Source organism: Python bivittatus, unplaced genomic scaffold (assembly GCF_059951505.1).
Source record: "Python bivittatus isolate LINGU-HERP-01145 unplaced genomic scaffold, Pbiv_v1 ctg000340_np1212, whole genome shotgun sequence".
Lineage (NCBI taxonomy): Eukaryota > Metazoa > Chordata > Lepidosauria > Squamata > Pythonidae > Python > Python bivittatus.
The window spans coordinates 5,274,407-5,287,452 of record NW_028277056.1 but is presented as its reverse complement, the minus strand read 5'-3'; the positions used below and the strand labels follow the sequence as shown (position 1 = coordinate 5,287,452).

General features: G+C 45.0%; 2 protein-coding genes across 3 annotated transcripts in view; both read left to right on the top strand.

The window, feature by feature from the left end:
- The window catches only part of PAK1 (p21 (RAC1) activated kinase 1), an 82,078-nt gene extending 72,282 nt beyond the window's left edge, over positions 1-9,796 (top strand). For both annotated transcript variants that reach the window (XM_088140475.1, XM_088140476.1), the window contains exons 11-15: positions 146-263; positions 1,092-1,191; positions 1,910-2,106; positions 4,409-4,546; positions 5,996-9,796. In XM_088140475.1, coding sequence (XP_087996601.1) covers positions 146-263; positions 1,092-1,191; positions 1,910-2,106; positions 4,409-4,546; positions 5,996-6,082 — 640 coding nt within the window. In that variant the 3' untranslated portion in view covers positions 6,083-9,796. The remainder of the gene's footprint in view (positions 1-145; positions 264-1,091; positions 1,192-1,909; positions 2,107-4,408; positions 4,547-5,995) is intronic.
- Positions 9,797-11,630: 1,834 nt separating this feature from the next.
- On the top strand, positions 11,631-12,485 carry LOC112541777 (uncharacterized). Its single transcript, XM_025172697.2, has one exon. It carries the CDS (start codon positions 11,631-11,633, stop codon positions 12,483-12,485), a length of 855 nt encoding a protein of 284 aa, XP_025028465.2.
- Positions 12,486-13,046: the final 561 nt, after the last annotated feature.

The following is a 13,046-nucleotide window of genomic DNA, read 5'->3' as shown; positions in this document are numbered from 1 at the left end:
GCGACATGGTTTTGTGGCTTTACACTGATGTCCTGCCCTACTGGCTTGTTCTATTTTTAAACATTGCTCCATCTGTAGGATTGGCAATAGGTGTGCGTGTTTGGCTGAAGAATATGACTTCTGTTATTTCTTGGGTTTATTGCAGTTACCTTGTGGGGGATGAACTGTGGGTTGTCATGGAGTATTTGGCTGGCGGCTCGTTGACCGATGTAGTGACAGAGACCTGCATGGATGAAGGACAGATAGCTGCAGTGTGCCGTGAGGTAACAATTTTAATGAATATATGCGCATTCACCACCAAAGACATAATCTTGCTTTGAGAAGCCCATCAACGAAGTTCATCTGAGGTTATCAGAGTCGGAAAACTTTGCTGATCTGTTACAAACCACCAAGGATCCACTTCTCAAGCTCAACCAGTCTTCTGTCTGATCTTGGATTTAAAAAATGTTAAATTTGTGCAATTTGTAGCCCTTTCATACCTGTCAGCCTTACAAGGCAGACCAGACAGGAAACACGACCCGATGAGCTAATTCTGCTTTATTGTAAAGCTACATTAATAGAATCTTGCAAGTCTGAAAGTACAGTCTAGTGGTGAAGGCACCAGGCTAGAAAGCAGGAGACCATGGGTTCTAGTCCCTCCTCAGGCATAAAAGTTGGCTGGGTGACTTTGGGCCAGTCCGTCTCTCAGCCCAACTCACCTCACAGGGTTGTTGTAGGGAAAATAGGAAGAGGAAGGAGTATTAATTTTGTTCGCCACCTTGAGTTATTTATAAAAGTAATAAAGGCAGGATTAAAAAAAAAAATCTAAAAAAATAATTCTCCCCCCGTCTCCTTTACGGCCCAAGAAACTAGGGATGGTCCCTTCTGGGGTGTTTGCCATGCCCCCATTCCTTCTCCGAGCTCAGTTGCCTCTTATCTGACCGCTGTCTAGTCTGTGGCCCTTCCTCCTGTCTCCCAAGGTCATTCCCACATACCTTTACATCACCCTGTCTTCCTGATAACTGTATCATGGGTGTGTTGGTTGCTGGGAAATGCATAGACGCACCTACAGACACACACCCTCTACATCTATGTTTGCTGTTTCTCCATAGTGCCTTCAGGCTTTGGAATTCCTTCACTCCAACCAGGTCATCCATCGGGACATCAAAAGTGACAACATCTTGCTTGGAATGGACGGGTCTGTCAAACTAAGTACGTGGCTTGGATGATTGGTGACAATTGCAGGCTGGGGGATGTTTTGCCTCGTTGGTGGACCCTAATTAAGTAATAGGGGCATAACAGTTAAGGCTTCAATTTTAATGAGAGCCCTAGCCCAAGCGGTCACAGTCCCTGAAGTGTTTGACAGTGGCCCCAGCCAGGGGGTCTGTAGGATCTGGCGCTGTGGTCAAAATGGCGAAAAGAGTGTTTGTTGTTCGTAACGCAGGCTTTGTGATTTTGGACATGTGTATAATATGTGTAGAAAAGGAGTAGAACTTGTATCGAACCATTGTTTTAGGCATTTGGCCTTCCTTCACACACACACACACCCTTGTCTGCGGATGCCTCTGATCCCAACATGGCGATCTAATATTAATTTTCAGTGGGCCCAAGATGACAAATGATTCGTTGCATACAGAGAGAGTCGTCGTATTAATCACACTTCATTTGGACCTGGCCTGTTTGCCTGGTCTTAACCTTGATACCTCTCTTGAGGGCCCCATGTGGCCCTGAGTGGGAGAAAAGATGTATATTTTTTGGTGATCTTCTCCAAAGAAAGAGAAAAGGAGCCCATGGTGGCTAGAAGTTCTGGGAATTGCTATGCCATCATGGGGGCACCAGATTGGGAAATGCTGCGGTAGATCAACCTTAGTGTGAACCTCTTTCCTTCATTCCTGTTTGTTTCCTTTGTTCTCCCCTTCTTCTCCCCCAGCTGATTTTGGCTTCTGCGCCCAAATCACTCCTGAGCAGAGTAAACGCAGCACCATGGTGGGGACGCCATATTGGATGGCTCCCGAAGTGGTAACAAGGAAAGCCTATGGCCCCAAGGTGGACATCTGGTCTCTGGGCATCATGGCCATTGAGATGATTGAGGGGGAACCCCCGTACCTCAATGAGAATCCCCTGCGGGTAAGCTTTGGACTTCATTGATGTTTGTCCTCTCCTCTAATGGAGGGTTCATAGTATTTTCAGATGTGTTCCCATCCAGATTCCGGCCAGACCTAACCCCACTTATCTTGGACAAGTTGCTGCGCCTCAATGGGGAAGGTTTGTAGGGGAAGGCTCCCACCTTCCAGCCTTGAATTACCAGTTCCAAGGAAAACAGGATGGAAAACATTCTCTGCCTAGGGAGACACAGCAAGTACTGGATGGAAATACAAGGAGGCGTGTTTAAATGGCCCAACAAGCAGAGATCGAGAATGGTTGTTCCAGCTGGTTTTTTCCTGCCATACATGGATCTTAATGCTCGTTGCATCCCTTAGTTGCAGTTTCCACCAATGCTAACCAAAGAAAGGAATCTGACATTATCTGCCTCTTGTTCGTTTCTGTAGTGGACAGTAGGTGGAAGTCACAGGCAGGAGAGGCAACGGCTGGGTATATACAAGACTCTAAACCGTATTGCTCCCAACCTGGACATCTTCCAGATGTGTGGACATCAACTCCCAAAATTCTCGACAATGGCCATGCGGGCTGGGGAATTCTGGGAGTTGAAGTGCAGGATTTGATGAACTTGCTAAGGTTGGGAAACACTACTCTGCACCCTGAATTTCAGATAACAAAATACAGTTGTTGGTACATTTTATATGCAGTGCCCAAGTACAGCATTCCGTGGCTCATGCAACAGGTTGAGAAAATGGCTGGATTCTCCCCAGCACATCGACCATCTTTACCCAAACCTCATTTTAACCTAGTCGAATGTGTTGTACGAAAGCTGCCCCTAACTGTTAAAGAAAGCCGCAGTGGGAAGATGATTTGAGAAGCCTTAAAAAGCCTTTTGGAAAGGGATGAAGGGAGGTGGCACCTCTCCCAGTTGGGGGCACTCACAATTAACCATAAGCTATGCATGTCATGTTGCCTGACTGCAGCCACACTCTGACCTAGTTTAAAGGTCATCTTCCTTTTCCTCCATTTCAAAAGTTGCCTTCTTTACGTCTCTTCTCTGTGATGCTGACTGAGGTTTCCTTGATGAAATATTCTAGGGTGCGAGGAAATTCCCTGAGCATCAAAATAGTCTCTCTGGAGGAACCGTTTATCAATTAACCTTGCTAGGGTTGTGCAAAATATGCTGTCTGTGAGCTGTTCCTTGCACAGAATAACTACTCTTAGATGGTCTCTCTCTGGAGTGACCTGCGTGTTTCACCCAGATGTGGATTTGAGATGTGTGTTCTGAGTAGGGGTCTTCTGTGTCTTGTGGGGTGGGTGAGAATGGGGCCATAATCTCCAACATCACTGGTGGCAGCCCAGAGTTAGTGAAAAGAAGCTGCTGGAAAGATTGGGGAGAGGTTGAGTGATGAATGAGATGTAGGAATAACCTTGAGGAACAGGAGGAAGAGATGCAAGACTGATGTCTGAAGTAGACAAGACTGCTTTTATTATATAAGATTACAGTAACAGAATCTTATAAATCTGAATGTGCCTCTCCACTCCCTCTCTTTATCTTCACAAGAACTAGGGAAGGTCAAGCCTGAGACACTTTCTCAAATTACATTTCTGCCCTGGACTCAGATTTCTTTGTCTCGGTTGCAGCTATTCTTCCTGTTCCTCAAGGTCATTCCTATGGTCCATTACAGGTGGCTTGGATATGCCATACTTGGATGATGGTGGCAGTTGGGAAATACGGAAAAGAAGATGGGTTGGTGGGCTCACAGGCCACGCAGAGGAGAAATGCATGTTAGTCCTGCCCTATTGACCCTACAAGATCCCCCCACCCCCAATTTTTTTTAAAGGTGAAACTGAGAGCAACCTGAGTACTGCTGTACTATATCCCCTTCTGAATGCTTTGGCAATTCTGCTTTGTGCACAGAAAAACACATATTTTCCTCGGGGGGGGGCAAATTTTTCTTCTGGAGTGGCAGTTGATCTTGTGAACTCTCCCATCTGTAACCTAGTTTGGCATACTCCAGATCAATATAGTTCGTAGGTGTTCTATGCAATCCATCCTCAGCCCAGAACCACAACAGTTTGCTTTGCAAAGGGAGAAACAGTGGCTACGTTTGCAAATTGTATTTGGACTGTGATTCACAAGAGTATAATTCTGATGCTCTGATCCCCCTCCTCTCCCATTGTATGATGATGTGACATTTCCTTTGGCTTTTCGCAACACGAGCCTTTGCATGAAATCTCTCTCCGAGACTTGGGCCTAAAATAAGATCAGCAATTCAAGCTTCGGTTATGTTTATTCTTCCTTTTTTTTTTTTTTTTTAAATTTCAGGCTTTGTATCTCATTGCTACCAATGGGACCCCGGAGCTGCAAAATCCAGAGAAACTCTCACCCATATTTAGAGACTTCCTTAACCGCTGTCTTGAAATGGACGTGGAGAAGAGAGGTTCTGCTAAAGAGCTTCTCCAGGTAACATTGTGATTCAAAGAAAGGGAGACAGAATTTAATGTATTCATTGTATTTATTTTTACACAATCTACATAGCCATCCATTTCACACTACAGTGAGTTGAGGTGACAAAGAGAACACCTTATACAGACAGTCCTCTATTTATAAACTTTCGAGTTATGAACTTTCACCGATACAAACAAACCTCTAACAACTCCAACAATGAAGGTCCCAGAAGGAAGGTCCTGGAATTTTATGATGTGCGTGCATATCTACGCTCAGAAGTGTACGCCACATATACAGTATTTTGCCCCAGAAGGCCACAGTGCGCATGTGTACATATGTATGTGGTGCTCCGTGATTGGACTTACAAACAAAATGGACTTACAAACAGCCTCTTGGAATGTAACCTGTTTGTAAGTAGAGGACTGTCTGTAATAACAACCAAAAATAACAACAGAAGCCTAAACAAGGGGCGAGGCCTAAAAACATGCTGCTTCTAGTCATAGGAGTAGAACCAAGAAGATCAGCCAGCTGGGCCCATTTAATCTCCTGGCCCCAAAGTCTGGAGGAACCACGAGGTCTTTAATGACTTCACGAAAGGCTAACAAGGTTGGGGCCATCTGGATCCTTGGAGGAATGTTGTCCTGTAGGACAGAAGGTCAAATACTTTATGGTTCTGTGCTTCATGTATTTCTGTGATTGCAGCTTGGGTCATGCCGTGACCTTCCTAAGCAGCCTGCCTTTACTGGAATCTCTCTGGTATCCTTTGTTGGCAAAGATCAGCTGTTGGGGCCACAGCTGTCCATCCTCCTCCCTTACACAGTTACAATCTCAGAGGGGTGAGATTAAACCAAGATTCATGCCTTTGACACAGAGAAGAACTAGGTCATAACTCCCCACCGTCTTGGGTAGACATTGCCAGGAATTAAATCTCTGTTGTAAGGTTGGAATGACAGCCTAGTGTGGCTGACAGCGATAGTCTCTAAGGTGGCTGGAGAGATTGTACAGCATTTCTAGCCAGTCATATCTCAAATCCTGGATACTCTTTTCTGGTCGTGTCCTCTCTGAAATGAAGTCTTTGGTTTCCCTTTCTCAGCCTCCTTCATCATTCCTAAATGGTGTACAAATGAGTTGTTTTTTTAAAAAAGGCCTAATAAACATATTTCAATGAAAAATATCCCCACAATAGTGAGTGACTGATCGAAGATGCACCATCAAGGCAGTGTCAACTCTTAGCGACCATATAGATAGATTTTCTTCATCATGAGTGTCCACCGCAGAGGAAATGCAGAGGTGACCTGGCCACTTTAAGGTGTGTGGACTTCAACTCCCAGAATTCCCCAGCTGGGGAATTCTGGGAGTTGACGTCTACAACATCTTAAAGTGACCAAGTTTGAAAAACGCTGGGTTAGATGAACCAGTCTTTTCCATTGCCCATACTTCTGCCTTTCTCCCCCTCTTTTCTAGCACCAGTTCCTGAAAATTGCCAAGCCCTTGTCCAGCCTCACCCCTCTGATCATTGCAGCGAAGGAGGCAACGAAGAATAACCACTGAACCGCACCAACTGGTCCGAATCCTCCTGTTCACGTGTTTGGTTTTATCCTTCTGGGGTTCCTTCCTTCCTTCCTTCCTTCCTTCCTTCCTTCCTTCCTTCCTTCCTTCCTTCCTTCCTTCCTTCCTTTTTTTAAGAGACAATTTTAAAGCGTTCATCTCGCAGGATTTCTGCCCTGTGCAGAAGCCTTTTAATCTTTGGTGAATCACAATGGAGGTAATTTGGACTGAGGATTCGGAAGTAGACGTGCGGCGTGGAGTGACTCTGAACTCGGGAGCTGTGTTTGGAGTGGAAGAAGCGAGAAGCCTAGGAAAGGATGTGAAAAGCTGGGGGGTGTTCCCCAACGAATAGGGTTCTTTATCTTTTAATGAACTGATTTCAGAATGAAAGAGAAGAATATTACGCAGATGCTTTTTAGATGATGTTTTTCCTAAGCAAGCTCTAATTCTCATTGCCTAGGCATCCTTTTTACCTCTCTGAGAGCCTGGTTCTTAAACTACTGAAAGATTATTTGAATTACTTGAAAACTAGGGCAGGCAGAGAGAGGTTTGGACTGTTTTTATACTCTCGAGAAAAAGAGTTTTTTCCCCCTCTGGGGAACCACTGGATGTTTGGACCCAAGTCTGCATGCGTCAAAGAAGAGGTTGAAGTAGTTAGGATGAACACCACCCCCACCCCTTTTTGGAAGATTAATTAATCAGTGATCATCATGCAATGTGTTTGAGGTTTTGTGTGCGTGTATGTGTGTGTTTATATGCGTATGTGTGTGTGTGAGAAACAAATTGTCCTCTGATTAAATTCCTGCGGCTATTTCCCGTCCTGATCTGCAATCACTGCAATCCAGTGCCTGTTTGATTCATAGATTAGAAAAATCCTTTCCAGATGTATTGGAACTTCAGTTCCCAGCATGACCCGTGGCCAGAGGGATTATGGGAGTTGAAGTCCAGGGCAGCTGGAAGGCATTGGGTTGGGAAAAGCTGATGCAAGTGATCTTGGTTTCTATGATCTCAAATTAAATGATACAGAAACTTGCTCTTTTGGCCCTTGCTTAAGAAATACGGCTGCAAAAACTCTGAGAAGGCAGTGAAAAAAAGGGGGTTTGGTTTTTTTTGTATTTCTTTGCTGCCCCTTAGCCCTAGTAAGGAATATCACATTTCAAAATTTGCAAAAAATGTTTCTGCTTTATACCAGGACTGGTCTGTCTGGTTCTGTGAGCAACTGAGAATTCAGTCTTTACAGTCCCAGCTGCAGCCAAGCGTCAGCATGCTAGGAACATCTGTCACTTTGTATAGAAAAGAACTTTTAATTAGTGTGATATGAAAACGGTGGATGCAAAATCAGCAAGTTTGAATAAACTGGATCGCAGATGTTTTACACTGATTGGTTTGTAAAGGCAAGAACGTTAGAAAGCAAAGCATAGAAATGCATGGAAAGCAAACCCGTATAAAAAGCATCAAGCAATCCGTGGATCAAGCTTGTCTTGCAGTTTCGATTTCAGGAAACACCCTCCTGCAAGTGCTGAAAACAGAGTAGCCATTGTGTGCCGTTGTGACAGGAATGAGTATTCCCGAGCATGAGCAGAGAGTTCTCTCTCCTGTACCTTGACAGGACGTATTTTTTCACATTTCCTACCTTTGTTATCACGATGAGCACTCGAGGTGGTTAACAGCATTCGAAAACCAAAGCAGAATATAAAAGTTAAAGCTATAGATTAACACAGCAACCAAACCGATAGGTGTGCAAAATGTTCTGTGCACAGAACAGCAGGTTTACATATACATATCCCATCTGAATGTGGAACATGTGTTAGATCCAGGCACAGGCTCTGCATACACACGTTTCAGGCACAGATGTTCTGGAGTGGGAGGAGTCACAGGGACAGGTGAAATCAGCAGTGATGGTGGAGAGAAGGGAAGGAGCTAGGAGAGTTGGAGAAAGGGAAGGGTATTTGTGTTATACTCTGCTTGAATCCAAGCTCTGCAGTGGTTCTAATGTGGGGAGGATTGAGAGAGGAGAAGGGGACAAGACCCCCCAGATGTGCTCTACTCACTCCACAAGACCACCTGGAATTTCTCTTGGGCGCAACTTGGGAAAAGCAAGAAGCTCCAGGGTTGGGTTCATCTGGATTGCAACCTCCTGGAACAGGTCCAGCTGAACCTAGGAAGAATGGTGAAAAGAACCTGAGAAGGCAAAGCAGACATGATAGCTGTCTTCCAAGGGCTGTCCCAGGGAAGAGGGTGCGGATTTATTCTCTGAAGGTAGGACAAGAACCAATGAGTGGAAGCAAACTCAAAATAAAACTAATAAAGTTATCTAAACTCAAAGAATGTTGTGACCACAAGAGCTGTGAAGCAGTGGAACATCCTGCCTCCTGATGTTGGAGGTGGGGGGTCCTTTACTGGAGGTACTCAAGGTTGGACAGCCATTTTTCTGAGGTGGTTTGAGGATTTGACTAGAAGACATCCAAGGTCCTTTTCAACCCTATGGTTCTAGATCAGTGTTTCTCAACCTTAGCAACTTTAAGACGTGGACTTCAACTCCCATGGACATCACATGGCTAATATCACTGACCTCCAATCAGAAAACTTGAGCTGTGAGGGGCCAGTCAAGCATTCTTGGCATGCTTTTTGAAATCTCTTTTTTCAACTATTCTGGTAATCGTTTATGGGTAGTCTTTGACTTAATGGCCATTCGTTTAGCAACTCAAGTTACAATGGCACTGAAAAAAGTGACTTACGACTGGTCCTTGTACTTACAACTGTCACAGCGTCCCTGCAGTCAGGTGATTAAAATTCGGGCACTTGGCAACTGGCACATATTTATGACAGTTGCAGTGTCCCAGGGTCACGTGATTGCCATTTGTGACCTTCCCACCCAGCTTCTGACAAGCAATATCAATGGGGAACCGCATGATTTGCTTAATGACTCTGGCAATTCACTTAATGCCCACTGCAAAAAATCTCATAAAATTGGGTGCGGTCACATGATGCTTTGCTTAATGACTGCACCGCTTAACAGTGAATTTTCTGGTCCCTATTGTCATAAGTCAAGGACTACCTGTAGTCAGATGCTGGGGAATTTGGGGAGTCCAAATGAAGCAACTCTAAAAAGTGTTGAGCCTAATTCATTCCTGATGACTTTATGAATGAGGAAATGTCATTTGTTTTGACGTTGTTACAGAAATAGTTTGCATATTTATTCAACTTAGTCCAATTAGTTACATATGTCACCTTCTAGGATGTTTTTCAACCTTCCAATCTAAGATTTCCTAGTGGTCTCTCATCCAAGGACTAACCCTGTGGGAACCTGTTTGGCATTATACATCTATAAGAGCCAAGGTCAGCTGGATTTCCTTCACGAATTTAGCTGCCTTTTAAGAAGTTCATCTCAACTAGTAACCAGTCTCCCAGGTTAAGATGGGTGTTGAGCTTCCGTGGATTGTTTTTATTATACTGTATGTTTTCTGGAGTGTGTGGTTCTTCCCCCCCGCCCAATGTTACGGATTTCCCCCTTTTATTTTTAATTGAAAGCCACCCTTTAAAGGGCAGCCTCTAAATTTCAATCAATCCTTGCATAGTCTTCAGCGTGTGACTGTGATAAGTACAGACTTTGCACTGCAACACTGAATTCTGCTGCCGGGAATGCGGGCGCGACTGTATCGTCTGCGTGATTGAGCATCTGGGAAGGATGCGATCAATAAAACGTAATGATTGGCTCCAGAATCTGAGTCTTTCCTTTTTTCCTCCCTTTCTCCAAGAATGCTCGATGATTGTGACATCAGCTGCAGGACAGGTTCTGACAGTTGGGCTCAGGCTACGCTCTGGTTTGTGTCGGGCTGTTTGGGAGATGTAATTTAACTCAGGGAAATTGAAGATCCTTGGGTGAGTAGGCAAAAGGTGGTTTCTCTGATCCAAACCATGAACGAGCATCTCATCTGGAATCCTGGATGATGCTGTGACCCCATTAGAATTCTGGATAATGTGTTGATTTCGCTTTTTTTAATCAACATTTTCTAAAGGTTAGCACACCGTGGTCTCCTGGGGCTACAGTTCGAAAGAAGCTGGAGATGAGGAAATGGATGGTGGTTGCTCTTTCATTGATTTTATTAATTGCACTTTATAGCCAATGGGTTCCACCACGTTCATTGTGTGCTTTATTTTAAAATATTCAGCCCTGCCTTTCTTCCCCAAGCCCTTTGTCAGGGTGCTGCTTTCCTGGTACATGTTAACAAATGGCTTCTCAAGAGAGGAGTGGTCATTTTGCAAAACAAAGTAATAAAAGACAATTCCTTCAAATAAAGTAAAACAAAAAGATCACAAAGACATAAATCTGCAGAGGCGATAAAAATCAGCTGAAGATCCCCAGGAAATAAATATTCATGGCCTGGTATCAAAAATTAGGAGCATCCTTAGAAAGTATCTTAAGATACTTAAGATGCTGTTAAAGAATAAGGTTGCTCTAGAGGAAGACCTCATGTGTCCAAATAAGGGGGGGGGGAGAAACAAATTGATTTTGGGTTCTGGGGACCTTGGGGTATATCCATGCCAGTTTGCCAGCCTTGCAAGGCAGTCCAGGCAAGAAGCATACCCAGAAGTACCAGCTCTATTATTGTAAGATTACATTAACAGAATCTTGCAAGTCTGAAAGGACATCTCTCCCCCCGTCTCCTTTACAGCTCAAGAAACTCGGGTCCCTTCTGAGATGTTTGCCATGTCCCCATTCCTTTGGTGGGCTCAGCTGCCGCTTATCCGACCATTGTCTAGTCTGTGGCTCTTCCTCCTGTCTCCCAAGGTCATTCCCACATGCCATTACACATTTCTTGGCAGCAGTACAGACTTGGTCTTTATCTTCTGCTGGGATGGGGGTTTTTTTCTTAGTGGTCTCCCTGTGATGGAATGGACTTATGAAGGCCATGCTCAGGGAGATAAGCGTGTTCTTAGCCCCCAACAGGAGCGTGGGAAGTTCAAGAAGATGAGGCTGGCACCTCCCTAAGGAATTCACGGTGTTGTGGCTGGCTGGCTTGGGAACTTGGGTTCAGTCTGGTGAGATTCTGTCTTGAGGTTGAAGCTGATAAACGCAACAGAACTGTATTTGCATTGTCTCGTGGAGTTCTTTGGGCCGAACTGGACATCAATCTCATCAGACTGAACCCTAGTTCCCAAGCCAGCCAGCCACAACACTGAATTCCTTAGGGGGGTGCCAGCCTCATCTTGAACTTCCCACGCTCCTGTTGGGGGCTAAGAACACACTTATCTCCCTGAGCCTGGCCTTCATAAGTCCACTCCATCACACTCCTATCCCATTTCCTAGTGGTCTCTCATCCAAGTACCAACCCAATCTGGGGAGATGGGATAAATTGGGATAGGCTGCTATCACCTCCTGTGGCTGCCCATATGAAAACATCCAACAACAGATGGCATATGCCGAGAATATGATTGATGCTGGCTTACTCTCACTTTGGTTCTTGATCAGCAGAGAACTCACAGGAGCGGCGCTGAAACCAAGCCCTTTCACACCAATGCCATTGAGAAACCCGCAGGATCTGTCCTGATGGACACCAAGGAAAACTTAAGGAATGAGATCTGGGACCTGAGAGAGACAGCGGCCAACCTTGATGTTGAAAAGCAGGAGATCGTTAAGGAGTATAAGAGCGTGAAAGAGCAGAACAGGACCTTGGAAGCCAAAATCGATTGTTTCAAAGCCATGGTGGAGGACTTGGAAAAGGAAAAGGAAGAACTTCAGCAGACGCTCCAACAGCTCGAAGACACAGTGGCAGCCTTGGAGTCCCAGAACCAGACCTTCAAAGAGACCAACAAGGTGCTCCGCTCCAAAATCCAGAAGGTCTCCAACCATGTCATCGTGTTTCAGGATTACAAGGCTACTCAGGAGCAGGATATTTTGCGTATGAAGCAGGTGATGGAGAAAATCGTGGGGTACTTTAAACAGTTGGAGGCGAAAATCGAAACCGCCGAGCAACGGTACGAGGACGAGCAGAACCAGGCTGCCGAGCTGAAGCGCACGATGGATGAGCTCGAACAGATCCGTGAAGTGCAGGAAAACGAGATCCTCTGTCTGCAGGGGCAGCTGGAACAGGCCTCCTTGTTCAAGTCGGAGACGGAGGACGGCCTGGAGGCCCCCTCCCTGCTCCAAGAGATGGTCCAGGCCAAACTGGTGCAAGATTCCCTAGCGATGCAAAAGACTCTCTTCTTCCTCTTATCCAGAGGAATGTGGGTGCTGATGGTCATGATCGTTGGCCTGGAATTTTCAAACGTGTTGGTCTTCCTGTTCAGCAAAGACTTTGAGCCTGGGAAACAGTTGGTGATGTTTCCCGACTGCCTCGGGTGGGTATCCAACATCCTGCCCTCATATTACGACCGGAAGCTGAGCGGCTTGCTGCCTCTATGAGCGAAAGTCCTGAGGATTGCCAAGGACCCCGCTGAAAATTAAAATCGGTGTGCTTCGGAATCTCACATCAAACCAAAAAACTGCAAACCGAAATGATCACCAGCTTTAAAAAAAATAAATAAAATCAGACCTAGTTTCCAAAGAATTATGCACTTATTTCCAAACATTTGCTAGAAGGTGTAGCTTGATTGCCCCCTTCAAAGTTATTAATCAGTGCAGAGTTTCTCAGACTGTACCATCTGACGCTGCAGGTGAGGATAAGCAACATTTCAATATTTCCTCCCATGTTAAAAAGAGAGAGAGAGAAAAAAACCTTAGCCCGTAGAAAGCTAGTAAATGAGGAAAAACGGTGCTCCCTTTCTACCTGCAGGAAATTAAATGTATGACTTTCATTCCAATAAAGAATTCCCTACCTAAAATCTTTGCTGCTGTCTTAGGACCTGCATCGCATGCGATTTACCTGCCCGTATAGGTTAATACTCACACGTTCGTAAGCCATGATCACTTAGCACAAGCTACATGAGATGCTGCAACCTTGGTTAGCTGGCACGGTTTTTTAAG